Below are 27,129 nucleotides of genomic sequence, written 5' to 3' on the forward strand. Positions count from 1 at the left end.
GAGAGAGAGAGAGGCTGGGTATGAAAGCCATCATCCTGAGGTATACAGTAGAGTTGCTTGCTCTGGTATGTGATGCAAGTGGGTGTGTTGGAATGTACTAGTGGAATGGTCTGATTTTAGAATGCTGAAATCAGACCACTCAGCTTGTCTTAACATCGCAAACAGCATTAAAAAGATGATAATGAGATATTATTTTTTGTAAACAAGTCCTATTCTGTCCTTTACAATCAACATTAGAAAATTACTTTCATTTTCTTACTTTATGACCTTTCTTTTTACATTATACAACTGTTGATCCTGGTCAGGCAGGTTTCTTTTTTTCACTTGGAAAATTTATGCTAATATGGGACGTTTATGCGGCATAGGATTTGAAAATCATACAATTAAAAACTGTGTGATACCTTTTGTGATTAAGGTTATATAATAATAAGTGAATGCATAAGGAAAATTTTCTTCTCAGCTGCATTAGCAACAGAGCAAGTGTATAAACAGTTCTAATTGCATTATCTGCACTAACCAGAACTAAGCCTATTTTGTACTGAGTGACTTGCCTGACTTTGTAGTAACCAGCTACCGTAGACATCAACTTGAACATTGATAGTATATCTCAGGGTTTGATCATTATTGAAGAGGCTCTTTATCTGTAGATAGTAATTAGCAATGTTATTAAAAAACAATTACAACAGTAATGTACTTTACTTCTCCCCTTTTTTTATGAATATAACACAAACCATCAAACTCTATTTATGATAAGGCCAGTCAGTCTCCAACAGCTTCATATAGAGACCTTATTGTGTATTCTGTGCAGAATCAGTCTTCATTAACTTCATATAGAGATCCTACATTGTTCATATAGCTGAAATTATACAATAATATAATATATATATACACACACACATATGAGAGGGATGACCTCTATGTGGACAACCCTTATGCTAGAAGTAGATCCGCTCGGGTCTTACCACTAAGAAATGTTCTCAAGAATAATTCAGCAAACACAAAACGTAATCGAGCAAGACAAAAGAAAAGCAATAAAAATATGGATTATTCACGTACATGTTTCACTATTAACATATTACGTATTTTACTTACGTAAATGTTTGTAGATCTTTGGTGTATATATATATATCAATAATAATATAGGGTGAAATTAATTAATTTGGAATAATCATTAATTTCACCAAGTAGATTTCGGCATGTAAAAGCCCCATTCAAGGAAGGTTTAAGTAATACTAAGTAATTAAGGGTTTAGCAACAACTTGCCTCACCACACACCGAATTTAGAAATAGCAGTCAAAGAGTTATGGCTATTAAGTAGAAAGAATAGCCATAACTCTTTGACTGCTATTTTTAAATTCGGTGTGTGGTGAGGCAAATCGTTGCTAAACCCTTAATTACTTAGTATATATATATATATATATATATATAATATATATATATATATATATATATATATACACACACACACACATACACATACATATAGAGGGTGCAATGAATAAATTGTCATCTAAATTACACAAAAATGAAAATAACACTGACATCTCATTTTATCAGATATATTTACCAAAATTACATAAAAATATCTTGAGATGCTAAAGAGTAAACTAATTCAGTAAAATCGCCATTGGCTTCAACTACAGTCTCAGGACAACTTAGGAATCTCCTGCAACTCTTCTAGACAGTCTCCTTATTTAAGTTGGTGAATGCTGCCTTCACTTCAACTTTGGTGTTACAAGGAGTTTTGTTGGTCTCTCACTGTGCCCCACATATAATAATCAAAGGGGTTGCAGTCTGGGGAGTTAGGCGGCCAGATGTTAGGGGTGATGTGGATTCAGAAATTGTCTGACAGCCATGACTGGGTTCTTCTACATATGTGGCATGATGCAAAGTCCTGTTGCCAGACAAAGGGTCTTTCAGCAGCCACCTTCTTGACCCAGGACAGCACTACCTCCACGCATTTGATGTAGGCCTCCATGTTGAGCCTGAGGCTGCGTAGGCAGATGAATGGAGGCATGACGTCACCATCAATAGAGATCACTCCAAACACCATGATGTTGACTGGATGTTTGATTTTTATCACTCTTGGTACATGTTTTGGGGACACGGCAAGCCAACAGTTGTTCTGTGTGTTCACCATCTGATACTAGCAGAAATTTTTCTCATCTGAGAAAAACCAAAGCATGTTCGGTTGGAGGGCATGCTTGAGTTTGATCAAAAGCTTTGTAGCATGGTCTTTCCTCTTGTCCTTGATGGCTTGGGATAAAAATTGGCCCTTTCTCTTGTATAAGGAATCTTGTATAAGGAATACCAAATGTCTTCATACTCTACCTGTCTGCTAAGAAACTCAGACACTCCCATATTCCTAGCGATGGACCTGATTGACTTGGGGGGTTGTTGTCAATCATGGCCTGGATTTCACCAACAAATTCAGGAGTTCTTATCAGAACAATCAGTGAGTTTTCCAACCCACCGTCTCTTCGTAATCACCATTAGACTCATTCAACTCTTTCCAAATCCTCTGCACTATCCTCAGATTGACTCCCAAACATTCTAAAATGTTCATATTGGAGCTTCTGCTGCGAATGCCAAGCACTACAGCGTGTAGTTTCCAAATATCTAACAGAGTGAATTGTGTCAGGATGCTGTTTTTCTCAAAGACAGTGCCCAACTGACCCTACCATACTATGTAGTCAACAAAATCAAAAACAAACAATGTGCATGCGCAAAATTAAAAATATGAAATGGCAACAATTTACCCATTGCACCCTATGTATATAATTGTGCTGCCAAGTGGAGGAGGGTGCAGCTTTGATCTAGAAAAGGAAACAACATTAATGTTGGATTCCTAAATCTTCATTAATCTTAATTACTGCTACCATCATGTAGTCTAAACATACAATTATCGCTTAGTTTTATTTACATGTTGTTTTTACTAATCTATGCTTAATCTAGTATATTTTCCAATTGTGTTTTCTTTCAGTGAGTAATGGAGCACATATACTATGCAGTTTTACTTATTACTGTATTGCTATCATCTTTATTTTATATTTATTTTAATCCTTTAGCATTTAAACCAGCCATTTCCAGCCGAAATATTCTACCTGTTTTGTGTTCAAACTGACAAGATCCAGCCTCTTACACTTGCCTTACAATGTCATTCTAAAAATATAATCATATCATTGAAATTCCAAATGTATGGGATAATACATGATTAATTCAAAGCAGTCATCATCATCATCATTTAGCGTCCGCTTTCCATGCTAGCATGGGTTGGACGGTTCAACTGGGGTCTGTGAAGCTGGAAGGCTTCGTCAGGCCCAGTCAGATCTGGCAGTGTTTCTATGCTGGATGCCCTTCCTAACGCCAACCACTCCGTGAGTGTAGTGGGTGCTTTTTACGTGCCACCCGCACAGGTGCCAGACAGAGCTGGCAAACGGCCAGTGTAAATAAATAAGCATTTTATTTGGCAGAGTAATCTGAATGCTAAAAGGGTTATCTTAGGTAAACAGTAATCAATCATGCTCTAATATTTTTTTTAAAAGATTGTGTCATTTAACAAAGATTTTTGCTGTTAGTTTTCATCATCATCACCATCAACGTCCACTTTCCATGCTAGCATGGGTTGGACGATTTGACTGAGGGCTGGTGAACCAGATGGCTGCACCCGGCTCCAATCTTTATCTGGCAGAGTTTCTACAACTGGATGCCCTTCCTAGTAATCATGAAGAAGCTGTTTCATGTGTTGTGTGATTTTAGTTCAGCTTCTATGTAGTCAGAAATATTCTAGCTGCAACTATCCCATATACAGACTAGGGGCATTTGGCTGCTGATTTTAGTTACTGTAGAAGCTGACTGTACTGATTATTGTAAAAGTTACTTAAATTTCATGATTTTTGTGATAAGTAACGTTACATGTGTTTGTTTGCTTAGTTCTTTTTGTTAGTTTTATTGTAACTGGACTTGCAAGCCTTGCCAGAACACTGTCAGTATGTGGATGCCATTTGTTTTAATATCAGTCACTTTTACAGAAAACCCCTAATACACTGTAAAGTGATTGGTGTTAGGAAGGGTATCCAACCATTAGAAACCTATCCTAAATAGAATGGGAGCATATCGTGATTCCATGACCTGTCTAGAGTGGGAGCCAACTCAGAGTGTGGAAACTCATCTAACCCATGCCAGCATGGAAAGCAGACATCAAACAAATCACATTTTCATGAAAGCACTATTTAATCACATGGCTTAGATAGCAGCTAAATTGTATTTCCATCATGATTATAGGAGGAACATATTTAGATTATGTTGTCCCAGATAAGTTTCTAAAATATGGCCTAGAAAAATTTCTACTTCATCACTTTGTATGAAACTGTTGTGGTTGGCTCACAAAGTACAAAACAAGGGCTTTTCCACTACAGAAAGTGTATAGTGTGTTCATTAATTCAATGTTGGGTGTTAGTAGATTGTAGAGTTCTGGTGTTATGTAAAAAAAAAGCACCCAGTACACTCTGTAAAACAGCTGGTATTAGGAAGGGTATCCAGCTGTAGAAAACAGGCCAAAACAGACAACTGGATCCTGGTGCATCCCTCTGGTTTGCCAACTCCTGTCAAACTGTCCAACCCATGCCAGCATGGAAAATAGACATTAAACGGACAGCATGGAAGGCAGATGTTAAATGATGATGATTGATGATGATACATGAGCAAATATGGTAGTTAAAATTCATGCCCCTGCTCTCTAAAATATAGAAATAGTTAATCGCTTCCTCCTAAAAAGGTACTAATTTAATCTCTCTCTGTAAAGAATGAGCTTGATAAATTACATTAAAAAAAAATGTTCAAGTTACAAAAGTGAATGTTACTTAAATCGTGAGTTGAGAAAATATGTAAATATTTGCAACATCAAGGCATGTCTTGAATTGTTTTAATAACTAGGGATGGAGAATGAAGTTATTCTTTCTGAATGTTATATGATATGCAAAGAGATATGTCTAGATATGCAAATGAGATCTTGTGCTGGAGTACTATCTACATTGCAAACAAAAGTAGTTCTTAATTCCACGAAGGGTTTGTTTGTTTACATAATTCTTTTATTCTTTCATGTTTCAGCCCCCATGGTTGTGGCCATGCTGGGGCACCGCCAGTAGTGAAATAAAATTGATAACATGTTCATTTGCAGTACTACAACTGAATCATATACTGAGTTGTAATATCTGGAAATCTAATTCTCATAATTGTCAGAACATAGCTTACAATTAGTGAAAGTTCAACAGTGCTTTAGAAAACAAATACCCCCCCCCCAAAAAAAAACCCCAAAAAACAAAAGAAAAGCAATTTTTAGTCAACAAAATAGAAATTCTATTAGGTCATAATTCCATATGTTCATAAGTAGGGTTCACTTTTATAAAACTACTGAGATTACTAATAGGGAAGGGAGGTTTTATAATCTCTTTATTTTGATTCTTGAAATTATTTATTTAGAAGTTTATATACTTATTTTAGAAATGGTAGAGTTTTTCACATATAACTTGTTGACTTTTTATTTTCTCCAGAAAAAAAAAAAAGAAAAGTATCATGTGAATGATATTGGCTCTAGGGGATTTGTTTTATTTTCCATTTTCCCATGCTTGCATAGGTTCAGTCAGGTAGTTATTTAAGGCAGGATTTTGTGACCAGGTGCTCTTCCTATTATTTACTCTCACATGTTTTTCGGTGAAGAATTATTTATTCCAGAGGACCTCAGTGGTCATAATCTCGACATGAAATGTTAACATTACTACCTCTTTACACAACCAGTGATAAGCATGGAATCAGCATACACACACATGCATGCATGCACACACACACACTCACACCTACAAACAGAAAACACACACACATATGACAGGCTTCTTTCAGTTTCTGTCTACCAAATTCTCACAATGGATATTGATTGGCCTGGGACTCTAATAGAAGGTGCCTAAGTGTCTGAACACAAACCACATATTCATTTCTGAATAAAACTGGAAAATTCAGCTGACAAAGTGGCCTTTTAAAGTTTTCTGTGAAATTCACAAAAAATGAAAGTATTACGGCTAGAAAAACTGACAGGTCAATCACACCAGTCCCTGGGAAACAAATTCATATTGAGGTTATCTAAGAATACAATTGAATGTGAGAAAGCATTTTGTCTATCTGTGGGAATAATTGCTTTTGATCTTGTTTTAATCTTCTAAAAGCATTACTTATGGTGAAACAAAGAATTTCTGTGTTGTCGCATAGATGTAGTTTTGAAATCCTCCTCAACAAGACACCCCCCCACCAATGTCCTCACATATCTACTGTAACCCCATGCCCTTGGGGACACGATTAGTGCTAGTACCACATAAAAAATCAGCCAGTACACTCTGTAAAGTGATTGACATTAGGAATAGCATCAAGCTGTAGAAACCATGCCAGAATAGACAATAAAACCTGATGTGGCCCCTGGCCTTGCCAGCTCCTGTCAAACTGTCCAACTCCTTACCAACATGGAAAACAGGCATTAAATGATGGTGATGATATATATTAGTATATTAGTTTTTATTATAATCAGTAGAAGTTACAGAGTAACTCTAGGGCTGAGAGTTCCTTTTATTGGTCCTTATCAAAAGATGTACAACACATGATACTTTTGGCGCATGAGCCACTCTGTAACTTTCGCCAATTATTAGTAAAAATGTATATATACTCATGTTTCGAGTTCTGTTTTCCTATTTATCTGTTTGTATCACCAAACATGCATGTATGCATGCACACACACACACACACACACACACACACACACACACACACTTTAATTCCTCATGTAGCTTTGAAGACTTTTCACCACTTTGCCACTGTGATCAGAATTCTAAGTCCTTACTTTACAAATAAATGTTCTGGCTACAAGCTCAGCATTGAGAAATGTATCCATATTCTAATAGGCCAGCCAGAATTGACAGATATCTGGAAGGAAAAACATATTTAACACTAACACATGAAAAATGAGATAGTCCAGAAATTTTATATTACCATCACAGTAATATTATTGTGATGATAATTATTATCTTTAAAATTAAGACTTGTTTAAATATTGTAAATATCAAAGATTCTTGTCTCAGAGTAATGGAACTGGTCACAATTAGAGTGCTGCTAACGACTTCGTTTCCAGTCATTTCATTCAGAACAGATTAAATCTACTTAATGTGATCTAATCTATACATAGTTGATGTTTAGCCCCAGATCAGTGCTTTGATCAAAGGTCTTCTGGTTGTGACCACATACACAAAAAGATAAATTGAAAAGTACAACTCAATGGGCAAACAAAAATATGAGACACAGCCTAGTGCTTTTTTTTATGTTGATAAACCTGGTACTTATTCCATCAGTTTCTTCTTGTGAAACCAGTAAGTTATGGGGATGTAAATAAACGAACAGTAGTTGTGAAGCAGTGATGAGGGAGAAACACAAAGATATACGCATAGACTTACATATATACATACATATATATATACACTTGCTTGATTTTACTCCAAATATTTCAATATATTTTGTTATATGCTGGAATGTTTGGTTTAATTCTAGGTCAGCTTTGATCAAGCAAACCTATAATCAAACCTTTGATGGTCAAGACATTCCAGGCATGGCTGTCCCATCTTTTCTGGATCGAATGTATTTTAGAACAAATAATCCGATGTGTCCTCCTTCTTGGCTGCCATTTCTAGTAAGTCAGATGAATACACAGAAGCTGGCTTTTTGAAATGTTAGAGGCTAGAATTATTGTGGAATATTTATTTTAAAATATTTTCGTCTGTTTATTTCTTTACAGGGCCAATGGTTTATGGAACATGTTATAGTCCTCTTGAAGAGAAAGATCATTTGAAACATCTTGGCTTGGCAGGTGAGCTTTATTTACAGAATTTTAATGCCAGTAGTGGTGATAATGATAATTTGTATTTAAATTAGACAAGATCTTTCAGCCATTCACTTATTAACAGTATCTTAGGTAAATACTCTGATTTCTTTCTCTCTTCCCAACTTTTCTTTTACATAAGCGTAGGTGTGGCTGTGTGGTAAGAAGCCTGCTTTCCAACCATATGTTTCCAAATATATATACACACACATACATATACATATGGCATGTTTCTTTCAATTTCCATCTACCATACCCACTCACAAGGCTTTGGTCAACCTGAGGCTATAGTAAAAGGCACTTACCAAGGTGCCACACACTGGGACTGAATCTGGAAACTTATGGTTGGAAAGCAGGCTTCTTACCACACAGCCACACCTGTGTCTTTGTCTTTTGTTCTTTTGTAAATTCTCACTATATATATATATATATATATATATCAATCAATTTGTGTGTGTGCACGCAGTGGATTTCTTTCAGTTTCTGTCTACCAAATCCACTCACAAGGCTTTGGTTAGCCCGAGGCTATAGTAGAAGACACTTGCCCAAGGTGCCACACAGTGGGACTGAACCTAGAACCATGTGGCTGGGAAGAAAGCTTCTTACCACACAGCCACACTTGTGCCTATATATAAGCTGTAGAAACCATGCCAAAAAGCTGCCAGTCTCCAGTTGTCTGTTTTGGTATGGTTTCTACAACTGGATGCACTTCCCAATGCCAACCACTTTACAGAGAGTACTGGGTGCTCTTCACATGTCACTGGCATGAGTGCTTTTACGTGCCACTGTCACATGTGCTTTTATGTGGTGTCAAGATAGGTGCTTTGTATGTAATGCCAGCATCTGTGAACTCTCAAGACAAGGACCTCTCGGCTGAGAGAGGGATGCAGAGGACATGCCTGTATGTATTGATGGCTACAGATTTACTTAAAGTGACATATCTTCTCAAGCAGAGCAAACCACCAGAAGTCACAATCCATATCCTCTGTGAGGCCCAACATCTGAAGATCCTTTCTCACTACTTCGTCCCATGTTTTTCTAGGTCTACCCCTTCCACATGTTCCCTCCTCAATTAGAGATCAGCACTTCTTTATGCAACTGTCCTCATCCATATGCATCACAAAACCATACCTGTGTAGTCTTCTCTCTTGCACACTATAACTGATGCCTCTTATGCCCAATTTTTCTCTTCAATCATTTACACTCGGTTGTACCTGCATATCTGACATTACCCATCAAGCAGAGCAAGCTGGCTTCATTTCTTTCAAGCCTTTGCATGTCCTCTATACTCATAGTCTATGTTTCACTGCCATGTCACATACCTGTATATACACAGGCATCATAAAGTCTGCCTTTCACTCTGAGGGAAAAGCCCTTTGACCCTTTGTTACCAACAAAGATAGTAGCTCTCTGAGCTTATTCTTATTCTCGCAGCTATGCTTTCAGAACTCCTCCACTGTTAACCTGGTCACCTAGGTAATGGAAGCTAATACTTTCATTCTTAGTGCTTATTGTAGCTGCACATCTGCCACTCAAAATGACAACTTTCTCTGTTAACCTTTCCGTGATAACACTGGACATCTTATGTGTCCATAGCTTCCACTGGGCACACTGTTATGGATTATCAACCAGACTATTGGTTGTTGTTACACACTGATGTTCTCAATACACTTCCTTGCATTGTTGTAACTTTCAAATGATGCCACCCTGCTTGCTAGGCTGGCAGGTCAACATTTTCCCTGAATTGAAGGCCATTCCATCTCAAGGTTACTCATTTACAGCTGAGTGGTCTTGGGCATTCATCATCATTTAACGTCCGTTTTCCAAGCTAGCATGGGTTGGTCGGTTCAACTGGGGTCTGGGAAGCCAGAAGGCTGCACCAGGCTCTAGTCTGATCTGGCAGTGTTTTTACAGCTGGATGCCCTTCCTAACGCCAACCACTCCGTGAGTGTAGTGGGTGCTTTTTACGTGCCACCGGCATAGGTGCCAGATGAGGCTGGCAACGGCCACGATTGGATGGTGCTTTTTACGTGCCACCGGCATAGGTGCCAGATGAGGCTGGCAACGGCCACGATTGGATGGTGCTTTTTACGTGCCACCGGCATAGGTGCCAGATGAGGCTGGCAACGGCCACGATTGGATGGTGCTTTTTACGTGCCACCGGCATAGGTGCCAGATGAGGCTGGCAACGGCCACGATTGGATGGTGCTTTTTACGTGCCACCGGTACAGCGGCCAGACAAGGCTGGCAACAGCCACAATCGGATGGTGCTTTTTACGTGGCGTTTTGCTCAAGATCACAGTGCACTGCCTGTCTGGAAATTGAAACCACAATCTTGCAATCATAAATACACTACCATAATCACTAGGCTATGCATCTTCTCTCTCCCCACTCACTCTCTCTCTCTCATATACACACACATCCTTATAATTTACTATAATCATTGACAAATTATGCAATTTTGTCTCTATTTTGAAATCTTTACCCGTTTTGCTGTTTTCAGATTCAAAAACCTTAACCGAAGAAAAGAGAGAGAGTATTCTGGGAAAAATGACAACTGATTCTGTTGACAAGATAGGCTGGATGGTTCATATTCTTTCTCCAACTTTTATTTCTAACAGTATGTTGAAGAGGTAAGTTATCAAAATATTTCACTTTCATTTTAAACCCATATTTCTTTGAATAAATAAGTGGATATAAAATTCTTATGAATCACAGTATGAGAAAAATGTCAAGTGTGAACAATCCTTATGATTGTCACCATGAGGTAACTCAGGGTATTAGTGCATGTACAGGTGTTTGTTTGTTTGTTTGTTTGTTTGTGTATATAGGCACAAACAAGTTTTTGTTTATCTGCTATTTCCTTTTTTCGTTTGTTGGTTGCTGGATTTTGTAAGAATCTCTTTTCCTAATTTGGTATAGGGCAATGATTCTCAAAATGGAAATGCCAGCCCTACCACACCTTTGGCAAATATTAGTGGAATTTTTCGTTGCCACTCCTCACTGGTTATTAAGGAGGAGACGAAATAGACTCATAAGTATGGTTGTGTGATTGAAAAGGTTGCTTCCCAAACACATGGTTTCAGGTTCAGTCCCACTGTGTGGCACCTTGGGTATCTTCTACAATAATTTCTCTATTGCCCATAAGGAGCTAAACATAGAGAGGACAAACAAGGACAGACAAACGGATTAAGTCGATTATCTCGACCCAGTGCGTAACTGGTACTTATTTAATTGACCCGAAAAGGATGAAAGGCAAAGTCGACCTTGGCAGAATTTGAACTCAGAACGTAACAGCTGACGAAATACCGCTAAGCATTTCGTCCAGCGTGCTAACGATTCTGCCAGCTCGCCGCCTTATTGTATCTTCTACAATAGCCCTAGGCTTAACATAACCTTGTGAATGGATTTGGTTGATGGAAATGGAAAGAAGTTTGTTGTGTATGTGTGTGTGAGGAGAACTGAAAAACTCCTGGGTTTGAGGGTATTGTGAAAGGCCTGATTGGAGTCCCAACTTTCCAAGTTCTTTTACAGGGCTTACAAAAACTGTAGGATCACTGTAATAAGTGTGAATCTGTGAGGGGAATATGTTGAATAAAACCATAGTTAACTGATCCTCTTATATTTTCTTTTATCCAAAGTCAGGAACTATTCAGCAATCCCCTTATATATATATACAAATGAGGGGTTGCTGAAAAGTTCCTAGTTTTAAGGGTATCTTGAAAGGCCTGATTGGGGGCCTAACCTTCTGAGTTCTTTTATAGGGCTTAGAAAAACTGAAGGTTCATTGCAATAAGTGTGTGAATCTGAGAGGAGAATATGTTCAATAAAAGCATAATTAACTGATCCTTGAGTATTTTCTTTTACCCAAAGCTAGGAACTTTTCAGCACCCCCTTGTATGTAATTGTGCAAGGAAGGGGTGCAGGTGCATGAGTTGTGCATATGCATGTGTGTCTGGGTGGGTCTCTTTGTTTTGACATTGAGCAGTAGCTGTAAATGAATATTGCCATCAAGAAGAAAAACAATGAAATCACACAGTTTTCGAAAGACTGCGTGATTTCATTGTTTTTCTTCTTTTTTTTGCCATATGTGAGTTACAATTATTGTTGTCTGTGGAGACTTATTTTTGTAGTAAAAGAAATAGTAGTCTTTTGGCTGCTGTTTCTAATATTTTCAGTATGTGGTTTTAGCAACTTGTTGCAAAAAACCCTTATTATTATAATTATATGAATTTTTACCGAATATGGTCCTTTTCCATATTGAAATACTACTAGGTGAAATTTGTTGATTTTATTAGATTAATTATATTTCACCCTATATCTGTGATATATATATATGTAACATAGTGTACATTTAAATACATGAAGAATCCACTTGTGGGATTCAACACGCTAGAAAGAACTGCTAGATTCTATAACCACAAAAATTAGGAATAAAATTCGACAGGAACGAAATGAAAAAATAAAAACATTTTACCATCAAGTTCCCTGGACCAATTGGTTTCTGATTTTAGTTTAGCAAGTAAATAACATTTACTCGCGAGATGAAATCGTCTTCACCTTGGGTTAAATATACAAACATATAAATATCACCGTGATCACTGTGACCGACCAGGCTATCAGATGCTGCTACACATTGCTGGTCACAATGCGTTTCGCATTGTTTTAGCCTTCGAATGACGCCACCCCGCTGGCTAAGCGAGCAGGCCAACAGAAGAAAGAATGAGAGAAAGTTGTGGCGAAAGAGTACAGCAGGGATCGCCACCACCCCCTGCCGGAGCCGCGTGGAGCTTTAGGTGTTTTCACTCAATAAACACTCACAACACCCGGTCTGGGAATCGAAACCGCGATCCTACAACCGCGAGTCCGCTGCCCTAACCACTGGGCCATTGCGCCTCCACACAAACATATAAATATATAAACATATAAATATATTTAATCCAAGGTGTACCTGTTGAAGACGATTTCACCTCGTAGGTAAATGTTATTTACTTGCTAAACTAAAATCAGAAACCAATTGGTCTAGGAAATTTGATGGTAAAATGTTTTTATTTTTTCATCTTGTTCCTGTCAAATTTTATCCCTAATTTTTGTGGTTATAGAATCTAGCAGTTCTTTCTAGTGTGTTGAATTCCACGAGTGGATTCCTTATGTGTTTGAATGTACACTGTATGTTATGACTAATATATAGTCTTTGGACTAAATTTTTACGTTAGGCCACTGGAAATGAAAATTTTAATTAATTTCCATTTCCCTTTGATATGATTAAGTATATATATATATATATATATATATATATATATATATATATATATACATATATATACATATATATGTACTTGCATAGTAAGTGACCTTATCTGAGATCGTGTGCTGAAACAAAAACAATTGCAGTGTGGAAGGTGTTTATAAGCCATTTAAAAAGACGGAATTTTGTCAGTGAACAGGTTGTGGTTTCAAAGCAAGGAAAATATTTTGACAAATTAAATTTAAATGTTGAAGTGAATCTAATGGTTTTTGTGTGTTTTTAAATGGCTTATAAACACCTTCCATGCTGCAATTGTGTATATTTATATATTTATATATAACTTTATATATATAAAACTGAGAATGTGTGTGTATGTGTCTGTCTGTCTGTGTGTTTCCCTAAAACTTGAGAACTACACAACCAATTTCATTCAAATTTTACTCATGCCTATGTAGTGTCATGGGCCATAAAAAATTTTTAACTTCTTGCCTAGTGCAAACCCAGAGCAATATCATATCTTCTCCACTATTTCAGTATTACGTGTCAAAAGTGAAACAATAACATCTCTCTATTGTAATGTCAGATATTTTCACTTTAATAGTTTCACTTTAATACTGAAACTATTAAAGTGAAACCATTATCTCACATATATACAGGCATAGATACATATATACATACATATATAATGTATATATATATATGTGGAGGCGCAATGGCCCAGTGGTGATGGTAGCAGACTCGCGGTCGTGGGATCGCGGTTTCGATTCCCAGACCGGGCATTGTGAGTGTTTATTGAGCGAAAATACCTAAAGCTCCATGAGGCTCCGGATGGGGAGTGGTGGCGATCCCTGCTGTACTCTTTTGCCACAACCTTCTCTCACTCCTTCTTTTGTTGGCCTGCTCGCTTAGCCAGCGGGGTGGCGTCATTTGAAGGCTAAAACAATGCGAAGCGCATTGTGACCAGCGATGTGTAGCAACATCTGATAGCCTGATCGGTCACGGGATCACGTGATATATATATATATATATATATATTATGTATATATATATATATGTATACATCTGCACAAATGTATATATATATAGATGTATATATATATATACATGTATATATATATACTTGTATATATATACATGTATATATATGTACTTGTATGTATATACATGTATATGTATACATGTGTATATATATATATATATATATATATAGATGTGTATGTATACATGTATATTTGTAGATGTATATATAAATATAGAGGTACATGTAATATGTACACATATATACACTTATATACATGCATACATACACACACACACACACAGGTGCAGGTGTGGTTTTGTGGTAAGAAACCTGGTTCCAAAACACATGGTCCTGGGTTCAGTCCCACTGTGTGGTGACTTGGCATGTGTCTTCTGCTATAGCCTCAGACCAACCAAAGCCTTTTGAGTGGATTTCGTAGACAGAAACTGAAAGAAATCAATCGTGTATATATATATGTAAGTGTATGTGTGTGTCTTTGTCTCTGTGTTTCGCCCTTGCTTCACAACTGCTGTTCGTTTATTTACATTCCCATAACTTACTGGTTTCACAAGAAGAAACTAATAGAATAAGTACCAGGCTTATCAACATAAAAAAAACCCCACTAGGCTGTGTCTCATATTTTTGTTTGCCCACTCAGTTGTATCTATCAATCTATCTTTTTTTTGTGTGTGTATATATATATATATATATAATACACACACACACATATATACATGTATGTACATGTGCATATTCATAGCTATTTTATATAAGTCAATGTCTGTATGTGTGTTCGTGTATTACTTATACATTCGAAAACTACTGCACCGATCCTATGAAATTTGGGACACAAAATCCAAGCCCAGGGAGAAGGGTAATGCTGTGTGCTTCATACAATTTCATGGACCAAAATTACTGAGTGGATCCTTATGATATTTGGAACTTAGATTCAATGCATAAAGGCAGGTATAATACAATATGTTTGGTTTGAATTTTAGATGGCTTAAAGGGGGCAGAACCCCATGAAAATTCATAAATTTTCAATGTTGATGAAATTTCAACCATGGGTAATTGACACACATCAAGAAGTATTCTCAAAGTTTCCACTTCTTATGAGGATTCTAAGATACCATAATGGGGGCCTTAACTCTCAAATTTTAGTCAGTTTTTTATGATCCAAAACTAGGTCAAAAGTACTGAAAGGATCTTTATGAAATTTGGAAATTATATTCTATGCATAAGGGCTATAACCCCCATGAAAATTCATATATTTTTGCTGTTGATGAAATTTTAACCATAGATATTAGACACAAATGAAGTAATATTTCATCTTACAAATTAGAAAGACCCCTTCATGGGGACATAACACCCACAATTTAGTCATTTTATCTAAGCAAAGATGAATACTGTTGTACTCTTGGAAGCTGTAGGGTCACCCAAGCATAAAAGATGAGCATTATTTATAATTCAATGGTACAACAGTGTAAGAGTTTGCTTTGTGATTTCTGCAATGTGGTGCATAAATTGTCAAGTAAATGAGAGGCATCTTTGCCTCCACTGATTCAGTTGCAAAATGTTGAGTAAAGTTATTTGGTTGCAGACCTCCTTTGAGTACTTTTATTATCACTGGGTCACACATAGTCCCCCAATGGTAACATTGATTTCAATGACCTCCATTTTTCAGGAACAAAATCCTTTTAACAGGTTCTATAAAACTGGAATTTTGGAATCTGCGCATAAAGATCAGTAGTATGGGATACATGTGTCATGATTAGCATTTATTTAGGGTGTGGTAAAGAGGGAAAGAACCCTCAAATGCAATTTTGATGAAATTTGAATCATAGGTATTCTAGTTGATTAGAGAAAATATAACAGAAATGTCTAATTCTTCAATTGCATGTAACACTGGCAATACCGTGTATCTCGGCAAGTATATATATATATATATATATATATATATATATAATTATTATATGTAGAAAAATACAAACTGGGACAAGAACGTAAAACATTAAGAAGACGATACAAAAAACATGGACGGGACATTCGAAGCCTTCAATCTTCAGTCAAGAATTGGATCATCGTAGCAATTTCGGCTGATTAATCTTGATATTAATCTTATATATATATATATATATATATATATATATATATATATATATTATATATATATATAGAGAGAGAGAGAGAGAGAGAGAGAGAGAGAGAGAGAGAGAAAGAAAGATCATCCCTTCTCCCATCCCCCTCCTCCTTCCCCACACTGAACCACTAATTTAGCTCTCCTCAAGCACTACACCTGCCTCACTCCCACTCTTATAGCCTACCAAACCACATGTTATCTCTGTCTCTCACTTTATCGGTCTCTTTTTGCCGAACCGCTAAGTGACGGGGACGTAAACACACCAGCATCGGTTGTCAAGCAATGCTAAGGAGACAAACACAGACACACAAACACACACACGCATATATATACATATACATATATACGACAGGCTTCTTTCAGTTTCTGTCTACCAAATCCACTCACAAGGCTTTGGTCGGCCCGGGGCTATAGCAGAAGACACTTGCCCAAGATGCCATGCAGTGGGACTGAACCCGGAACCATGTGGTTGGTTAGCAAGCTACTTACCACACAGGAATTAATCACATATTATTTTGCAACCTCAAAATTTAAATGGTGTGGCTATATATTTTTAAAATGACATTGTAGGGTAGGTGTGAGAGATTGGATCCAGACAGTTTTAACATAAAACAGGTGGAATATTTGGGCCGGTTATGGCCGGATTAAATGCTAAAAGGGTTAAGGGATAACTGCTGCTTTTCCGTGCTTGCATGGGTCAGATGATAGTAAGTTGGGTCAACATTTTTTACAGCTAGATACCTTTCTTGTCACCAACCCCCACTTGTCTCCAAGTGATGTAACAGTCTCCCAGTCTATCAAACAACAAACAGCCTGGACATATTTATTTGAACTGGAAACAAATAACACTGGCATGAGTGTTTTATTTACAAACTTTGTGTAACACGCCAAGACGTCCCAAAATGTCTGATGGGGTTTCACAGTGCATGGCAAGCAAATGATATTGTTAGCAAAGCCATTGTTAACAATCAATGAGCAAAGTGCATGTGTAGGCGCAGAAGTGGCTGTGTGGTAAGTAGCTTGCTTATCAACCACATGGTTCCGGGTTCAGTCCCATTGCGTGGCACCTTGGGCAAGTGTCTTCTACTATAGCCTCAGGCCAACCAAAACCTTGTGAGTGGATATGGTTGACGGGAACTGAAAGAAGCCCGTCGTATATATGTATATATATATATATGTGCGTGTATGTTTGTGTGTCTGTGTTTGTCCCCCAACATCGCTTGACAACCGATGCTTGTGTGTTTACGTCCCTGCAACTTAGCGGTTCGGCAAAAGAGAAGACCGATAGAATAAGTACCATGCTTACAAAGAATAAGTCCTGGGGTCGATTTGGTCGACTAAAGGCGGTGCTCCAGCATGGCCACAAATGACTGAAACAAGTAAAAGAGTAAAGAGTAAAAGAGTAGATAAAATGGAAATATAAAATCTCACACACACATACATGCACGCGCGCACACACACATGAAAAAATGGCTTTCATTTTGTTTCAGTTTTTACCAAATTCACTCACAGAGCTTTGGTTGATCCTGGGTTACAGTAGAAGGCACTTGCCCAGTGCCATGACTCCGAAACCACACGGTCAGGAAGCAAACCTCTTATATCCTTTCATTGTTTTACTTGTTGCAGTCATTTGACTGCAGCCATGCTGATGCACTGCCTTGCAGGGTTTAGTCAAATTGACCACAGGATTTTTTTTTAAGACTTATTCTGTCAGTCAATTTTGTCAAACTGCTAAGTTACTGGGATATAAACACATCGACACCAGTTGCCAAGTGGTGATGGGGGGACAAACACAGACAAACATGCACACGCTAGATGGTAGGGGTTTGCTTGCAATATATAGCAGGTGCAGATTGCATCAATAACCAGCTGGAGGAATCGTCCTCTTGGGGTTAAAAAATATTAGTAGTGTCAGTTTGTATGGAACAGCCACATTGAAGCGGCGACAAACATTACCTATATATATAGTTTTTTTAAAGAAGTCTCGCCTAGGTATGTGATGTTTTATTATTTTCCCCTGACGAAGGAGTCATTATTGTAATGCACCCTCGTGCATTAAATACCCTGATGAACCCCTGAAATGGCCATAGGGACTGTAAATATGGCTTTTTCTTTTTTGCTTGGACACTGACTTTTCTTAATAGGTTTTCCCCTTATCTTAAAAAGTAACTTTTAATTGAAAAATTCTTAATCGATGAACTTTTATCTTACCTTATATATTTATATGTTTCCTATATATACATATTTTTATATATTCATATATTTTTATATTTTTATATATTTATTATTCTAGATGTTATAATGTTAAAAAAAAATTGTTTAGTCGCTGAAGTATTAATTTTTAATTGCGATAGACTGTACTCACACACTTTTTTTTATATGCTTGCCTAATGAATTATTGTTTCATCTTCTGTGATTTTATGCATCTGTATTCTATGTATAAGAAAAAGCATTATGTGATTAAATGTTCGAGATGTGATATGTTACACGGATGACCTTAAATTTGTTGTTTGTTCTACAACCAAAGTTTGTTATACTCGTCTCATTTACTTGAGCACTTTCCTTGCAGTCCTATTAACCCTATCGTTCCTAATAAGAAACAATCACAATTATTATTGATATATATATATAGAGCACTCCTTCAGTTATAACGATGAGGGTCCCAGATGATACAGTCAACGGAACAGCTTGCTCGTAAAATTAGCGTGCAAGTGGCTGAGCACTCCACAGACACGTGTACCCTTAACGCAGTTCTCAGGGAGATTCAGCGTGACACAGAATGCGACAAGGCTGGCCCTTTGAAATACAGGTACAACTCATTTTGGTTAGCTGAGTGGACTGGAGCAACGTGAAATAAAGTGTCTTGCTCTAGGACACAGTGTGTCACTGGTAATTGAACTCATGACCTTACGATCATGAACCGAATGCCCTAACCACTAAGCCATGCACCTTCACGAAAGGGTAGAAAAATAGGGGCACTTCTAATGCAGCACTCAAGACAAACCTGAGATTACCTATACTCTTGAATTATGGTCTTAAGTAAGTTTGAAATTCTCCAAGTGTAGAAAATCCAGGAACCATACTCTTTACTCTTTTACTTGTTTCAGTCATTTTGACTGCGGCCATGCTGGAGCACCGCCTTTAGTCGAGCAAATCGACCCCGGGACTTATTCTTTGTAAGCCTAGTATTTATTCTATCGGTCTCTTTTGCCGAACTGCTAAGTGACGGGGACATAAACACACCAGCGTTGGTTGTCAAGCAATGCTAGGGGGACAGACACACAAACACATACACACACATGCATATATATATATATATACATATATACGACAGGCTTCTTTCAGTTTTCGTCTACCAAATCCACTCACAAGGCATTGGTCGGCCCGGGGCTATAGCAGAAGACACTTGCCCAAGATGCCACGCAGTGGGACTGAACCCGGAACCATGTGGTTGGTTAGCAAGCTACTTACCACACAGCCACTCCATGTTGATAAAACTATTGTGAGGGTCTTACGAAGAATAAAATATAATCCAAATGAGAAAACAAAGGAAGAGTTTAGCACATCTTTAATGATCAGTTACAATTGTTTCTGTAGCACTCTGTTTTTAATGCCAATTTTGTGCAAAAGTTCAATATTAGAAGTTATGCAATATTTGTGGTTTTAAACATTTGAGTGGCACCTGTTTGGACTTGTATCAAAAGTTGTGCTCTTCGAATGTGTGTCTCCCAAGCATTATATTTTATTTATATCAAGAGGAAACAAGAAGTATAAATAAAAATAAAATTGTGAAATGATGGGCTGGCAACAGATAAAGACAAGGTCACATCATCATCATCACCATCACCGTCGCCGCCACCACCACCACCATCATCACCATCACCATCATCACCACCACCACCATCATCATCATCATCATCATCATAAGAAGAAGAAAATATGAATTGGAGAGAAGAGGAAAAAAGATATAAATGGTGAAGTGGGGCTAAAAACAAGCAAGACTTCACCCTCCTCCTATCAAAAAGATGCTAATAAAGAAAGCCATTCTTAAGAAAGAGAATGAGGAAGCGATAATGGTGCTGACCTAAAATATCTGATAATAATAATATTTATGATGACAGTGCAGATGATAGCAACAACAGTAAAGACAAGAAGAATACAAACAATAATGATAAAGACAAAGTAAAGATAACAACAGGAGCCATATTGTGGTAGGTATGTTGAGAAGGGTCATCATCATCATCATCGTTTAGCGTCCACTTTCCATGCTGGCATGGGTTGGACGGTTCAACTGGGGTCTGGGAAGCCAGAAGGCTGCACCAGGCCCAGTCTGATCTGGCAATGTTTCTACGGCTGGATGCCCTTCCTAACGTCAAACATAGTGCATAGTGCAACAAGGGTGCATATAAGAAATGGAGTCTGGTGATGGGGGACGGACAAAGTAGGTAATGAATCGACACATGCAGTAAAACACGTGGGTGAAATGGGAGGGGTGGTATACCAGAACCTGTTGCTGGTGACCTAGGATTCCAATATTGTCTTAGCAAATGTTCTTCTCAACCTGCCATGGCATGGTTCCTAGCCGTCCAAGAATTTGGACTTGGAGATCTCCATTTCCAGTGACTTTGGGGCTAAATGCAAGTGAAATCGAAATCGGAATCGAAATTGAACCAATCCTATGACTGGCACCCGGCAGATGCCAGGACCCCTGGACTGGAGATACGTAAAAAGCACTATCCGAATCGTGGCCGATGCCAGCGCCGCCTCGACTGGCTTCCGTGTCGGTGGCACGTAAAAAGCACCATCCGAATCGTGGTCGAAGCCAGTGCCGCGTCGACTGGCTTCCGTGCTGGTGGCACGTAAAATGCACCAATCCGACCGTGGCCGATGCCAGCCTCGCCTGGCACCAGTGCAGGTGGAACGTAAAAAGCACCCACTAGGAAGGGCATCCAGCTGTAGAAACATTGCCAGATAAGACCGGAGCCTGGTGTAGCCTTCTGGCTTCCCAGATCCCCGGTCGAACCGTCCAACCCATGCTAGCATGGAGAACGGACGTTAAACGATGATGATGATGATGAGGGCCACCTCCCAGGGGTGTAGGGCATCAACAAAGAGCCCTCGACTACAACAAGACGACCAAAGTTTTTTTTTTCTAAGGTCTGGGGTCTCCTGCCCCTAAGCCCTAGACCATCACCTAATCACCCTTACTCGTCTTGTTGCTTAACAACAACAGCATGGTTCCTAATGTTATCTTTACTTTGTTCTTTTTTTTATAAACAAAATGCATTTAGCCAATGCACATTGTTAGGATACACACTTTGATGCAAGTCCAAGGAAGCGCCACTAGTGTTTAAAAGTACAATTATTACATAACTTCTCACATTGAAATTTTGCATGCAGTGAGTTAAAAACAGTGGTACAGAAACTATTATAACTGTCAACACCACCATCATCATCATCATCATCATCATTGTTTAATGTCTGTTTTCCGTGCTAGCACGGGTTGGACAGTTCGACCGGGGTCTGGGAAGCCAGGAGGCTGCACCAGGCTGCAGTCTGATCTGGCAGTGTTTCTACAGCTGGATGCCCTTCCTAACGCCAACCACTCCGTGAGTATAGTGGGTGCTTTTTACATGCCAGGGGAGGCTGGCAGCAACCACGATCGGTTGGTGCTTTTTATGTGTGCTAAACTCTTTCTTTGCTTTCTTATTTGGATTGTGTGTTATGTATGTATAAAACGAAGCCAAACAGGAAATGTGAAATTTTTTGGTATTATTTATTCACCATTTTTGCTAACAGGAATTACAAAGTTCTACATGTTAGACAGACAGGTAAGGAATTTCTAATAGGGAAAATCTGTCTGACTAATATGTAAAACTTTGTAATTCCTGTTAGCAAATGACATGTAATACTCTTTTACTCTCTTTACTCTTTTACTCTCTTTACTCCTTTACTTGTTTCAGTCATTTGACTGTGGCCATGCTGGAGCACTGCCTTAAGTTGAGCAAATCGACCCCAGGACTTATGCTTTGTAAGCCTACTTATTCTATCGGTCTCTTTTGCCGAACCGCTAAGTTACGGGGACCTAAACACACCACCATTGGTTGTCAGGTGATGTTGGGGGGACAAACACAGACACACAAACAGATACACATACATACATACATATATATCTCTGTCTGGCACCTGTGCGGGTGGCACATAAAAAGCACCCACTACACTCACGGAGTGGTTGGCGTTAGGAAGGGCATCCAGCCGTAGAAACACTGCCAGATCTGACTGGGCCTGATGAAGCCTTCCAGCTTCACAGACCCCAGTTGAACCATCCAACCCATGCTAGCATGGAAAACGGACGCTAAATGATGATGATGATGATACGATGGGCGTCTTTCAGTTTCCGTCTACCAAATCCACTCACAAGTCTTTGGTCGGCCCGAGGCTATAGTAGAGGACACTTGCCCAAGGTGCCACACAGTGGGACTGAACTCAGAACCATGTGGTTGGTAAGCAAGCTACTTACCACACATCCACTCATGCACCTATAATGTAATGGTGAATAGATAATACCAAAAAATTTCCAATTTCCTGTTTTGTAATTCAGTAACTCTGCAAATAATATTTCTACAATTCTCAATTTTAATACGTCTTTCAAGGTAACATACAACAGCAACTGAGACTACATATTGGATTGTAGTAATGAAATAAGCAGATGTGCTTCAAGAAGAAACAGCTGGCATTTACCCTAACTACCCATCTATGCACACACATAAAATACATTCTCTCATGTTTATTGTAATTTTTTCCTTATTACAGAACGAAGTACAACCTCAATGCTCTCTCCCATGACAGTGCCATTGGATTAATTACAAAGGTTTTGGCACTTGGAGTCAATGTTACCGAAGTAGGTTGTTCTATTTACTACAATTCTTATGTGGACCAAACTATTGATTATATTGATTGGCTTACTAATCTATTATTAATTGTCTTTATTTCCATCCGTCCATGTATCTCACAATTTAATCTTTTATTTGCTTCGTAGGGGTGTTATGTGTTGTCTTCTTTGAGATGACCAATTTGTAAATTCTTTCTGAAGTTGTGTGTTAACCTTTTGCCTGTCCTGTGTATCACGTGATATCCATGCTTGTCTTGTTTATCACATGGTACACAACATATTTCCATGACTTCCATGTATCAACCACTAGAGTAACTTGGCACTTATGAAAGGAAAGCTTTGTATTATTTGCCAACCACTTTACAGAGTGTACTGAGTGCGTTTATGCAGCACTGGCACAGGTGCATTTCTAGTACCATGTAAATGCACTTGTGCTGGTGTTGCATAAAAACTTCCTTTTGGGAAGTGATGAAAGGATCAGCTGCATTTTGAGGAGAAAACACCTTGGAGATTGTGTGATACAAAGAGACACTGTTTGTGGTTTCGATTATGGTCTTCCAGGAATTGAAGTGTTGGATTTGAATTGGTTAGTTTGTAATTGTGGGTAATTTTTGTCCCTAAATATTGTAGCTTGTATTCTTTTATAAAGCTGTCACAGCATAGATATGAATGAACCAGTTTTGGGACTTCAGGCTGTTTTTGATGGGGGCCAGTGTTGAAGTAGATGTACTGCAGAAAATAGATTGCATAGAAGTGGCAGGGCTCCAAATAAATGTTGCTGGGCTTAGAAAGTGGAAAAGGTGTTGTATGTGAGTGTGTGGTGGGGGTGAGAAGAAAAAGTCAAGGATACTTGGAGTATCTGTATTGGTCAGTTTTTTTCTATATAGGCATAGCTGTGTGGTTAAGTAGCTTGCTTTGCAACCACATGGTTTCAAATTCAGTCCCCCTGTGCAGCACCTTAGGCAAGTGTCTTCTACTATAACCCCAGGTTGACCAATGTCTTGTGAGTAAATCTGGTTGATGGAAACTGTGTGGAAGCCCATCATGTAAGTATTGAAGGTTGCAGAAGATTTTGTTTCTGCACAGGCAGCATCAGTATATCGAAAAATGGCGACATAGCAGTAAAAAAACGTAAAAAATAGGGATTTTCATACAAAAAAAGCACCTTTTTGATGTAAATAGTTTTTGGTCTTAACATGGCATAATTTGAATTTTATCTTCTACGGAATGAAGAGCAAGCCTTCTATCATACTCTCAATTTTGGTCAACTTGCGCCGCAGGGTCTCGGAGGAGATAGTGTTAGTTGAAGGCTACCAAACCTGCCATACACAGACAACTTCAGCTTTATATATATATATATAGAGATATATAAACCAACGTGTTTTTCTAAACCATTTCTCCAAAACACTAACACTATTATTGATATTGTGTACTTTAAGATTTATGTTGACACCGTTGGTGATGCCACCAAGTACCAGCAGAAGCTAGAGAAACAGTTCCCTGGTATAGACATTACTGTTGCAAAGAAAGCTGATTCCACATATTCAATAGTTAGTGGTGCCAGTATATTTGCTAAGGTAAGTATTTTTTAGTTTTTGTTATTGTCAACATTGTCATCATCATTTCTGCAACATCTTTATCATCACCACTGTCAACAACATTATCTTCTTCATTTGACTTGACTTGACTGGCTTCTGTGCCAGTGGCACGTAAAAAGCAACAAACGTTTGTGGCCATTGCCAGCCTACCCTGGCACCTGTGCTGGTGGCACCTAAAAAGCACCATCCATATGTGGCCAATGCCAGCGCCGCCTTGACTGGCTTCTGTGCTGGTGGCACGTAAAAAGCACCAACTGATCGTGGCTGTTGCCAGCCTACCCTGGCACCTGTGCCGGTGGCACGTAAAAAGCACCCACTACACTCATGGACTGGTTGGCATCAGGAAGGGCATCCAGCTGTAGAAACACTGCCAGATCAGACTTGAGTCTGGTACAGCCTCCTAGTTCCCAGACTCCAGTCGAACCCTCCAACCCATGCTAGCATGGAAAACGGACGTTAAACAATGTTGACGATGATGATGATGATTTGTCCTATTCTGAAGGTATTAGCTGCTGTGAAAGGTTCTCTTTCTGTCACTTTTGAGTTGGCAATGAAGTAGAGACAAGTCTGGCTAATAAGCACAAACATGGCCGTGGGGATTAAGAAGTTTGTTTCCCAACTGCATGATTTTGGGTTCAGCTCCACTGTGTAGTACCTTGAGAAAGTGTCTTCTATTATAGCCCTGGGTTGATCAAAGCCTTGTGAGAGGATACGATAAATGGAAACTGAGAGGAGCCTGTTGTGTGTGTGTGTGTATGTGTCTGTCTGTCTGTCTGAATGTATGTACACACACACTCATACATACATCGAGTTTCTTGAGGATATTACCCAAATCACTGATGGCGGCTCCTGGGTGGATGTCGTTTACCTGGACTTTGCTAAGGCTTTTAATTCTGTGCCACACAAAAGACTTATGGTGAAACTCTCTGCAATGGGTGTAAATGATGATCTCTATAACTGGTTGAAGTCCTTCATTATCGGCCAAAAAGAAGTTGTCACAGTTCTAGGACAGCACTCTTCACCCTATGAGATGACATCTGTTGTACCACAGGGATCTGTTCTTGGCCCCCTTTTATTTGTTGCCAACTTAAAGAATGCCACAGTGCTGAAATATGCAGATGACATCAAGCTGTACCTGGAAATAAAGAGGACAGATCCTGTACACTATAGATCTTTATTGCAATCAGACCTGGACACAATGCAGCAGTGGATCATGAACTGGCAACTCAAGCTGGCTGTGGACAAATGTACCACCATGTATTTTGGGAGGAAAATCCCAGTGTCCACCTACTCCCTCCACAACACTAATCTCAAAAGGTCTTCTTGTGAATGTGACCTGGGCATTATTGTTGAAAGCGATTTGCATTGGACAAAACACATTGCTAAATTGCCAAGAAGGCTGAGGGTGTCTTGGGCATTACTTACCAAGTCCTTTGTGAGCCGCTCTCCGGCTATCTATCTGAGGCTTTATATAGCTATAGTGCGACCTCACCTGGAATTTGCATCACTGGTCTAGAATCCCTATCTTGCTCAGGATATTAATTGTCTGGAAACTGTTCAGCGACATGCAACCAAGAGAATACCCTCTATCAGGCATTTGCCATATTCTGAATGCCTTACTTCCAGGGGCATGGATACATTGAAACTCCGACTTCTGGCAGCTGACTTGGCAGACACCCATAAAATTATTAACCATCTTACCAACAATAACTCTGCACCTTTTCAAACTCCACCTGTCTAACACCTGTGGACATGTTTACAAAGTCAGAAAACAGCACAGCTCCCATAACTTTCGGAAACATTTTTTCACGCTAAGAGTTGCTGAAGTATGGAACAAATTGCCGGCATCAGTTGTTAGTTATCGGAGCACTGCATCCTTCAAAAAACTTCCATGCTTCCTGAGATTCGCCAACACTACACCTGATTTTCTTCCCTCTATACACACGCAAGCATGTATCTGACTCATACACTGTTCACTTCCCAGACATTTGTACATTAAGGCACATACTTTATACACACTTTTGACAAATTGTGGTGCACCTGAGCACTATACAATAATTTCATTATTATTATTATTATTATTATTATTATTATTATTATCATTATTATTATTATTATTATTATTATTATTATTATTATTATTATTATTATTATTATTATTATTATTATTATACACCCTCTTACCTGGAAAGAAGTAAAGATTGGTGACAAGGGCATCCAAGTATAGAAAATCTGACTCAACAAGATTCTGTCTGACCCATGCAAGCATGGAAAAGTAGATGTGAAATGTCGATGTTGAAGATATTATACATATAGTG

At 38.5% G+C, this 27,129-nt stretch overlaps 1 protein-coding gene across 1 annotated transcript in view; it reads left to right on the forward strand.

Moving 5' to 3' along the window:
- Positions 1-27,129, forward strand: part of LOC115229630 (ribonuclease H2 subunit A) — an 86,230-nt gene that overhangs the window by 46,636 nt on the left and 12,465 nt on the right. The window contains exons 2-5 of the mRNA XM_029799958.2: positions 7,829-7,900; positions 10,416-10,545; positions 23,135-23,222; positions 24,653-24,790. Coding sequence (XP_029655818.1) covers positions 7,829-7,900; positions 10,416-10,545; positions 23,135-23,222; positions 24,653-24,790 — 428 coding nt within the window. The remainder of the gene's footprint in view (positions 1-7,828; positions 7,901-10,415; positions 10,546-23,134; positions 23,223-24,652; positions 24,791-27,129) is intronic.

The sequence above is a fragment of the Octopus sinensis genome, linkage group LG2, assembly GCF_006345805.1.
Source record: "Octopus sinensis linkage group LG2, ASM634580v1, whole genome shotgun sequence".
In the NCBI taxonomy this organism is placed as follows: domain Eukaryota; kingdom Metazoa; phylum Mollusca; class Cephalopoda; order Octopoda; family Octopodidae; genus Octopus; species Octopus sinensis.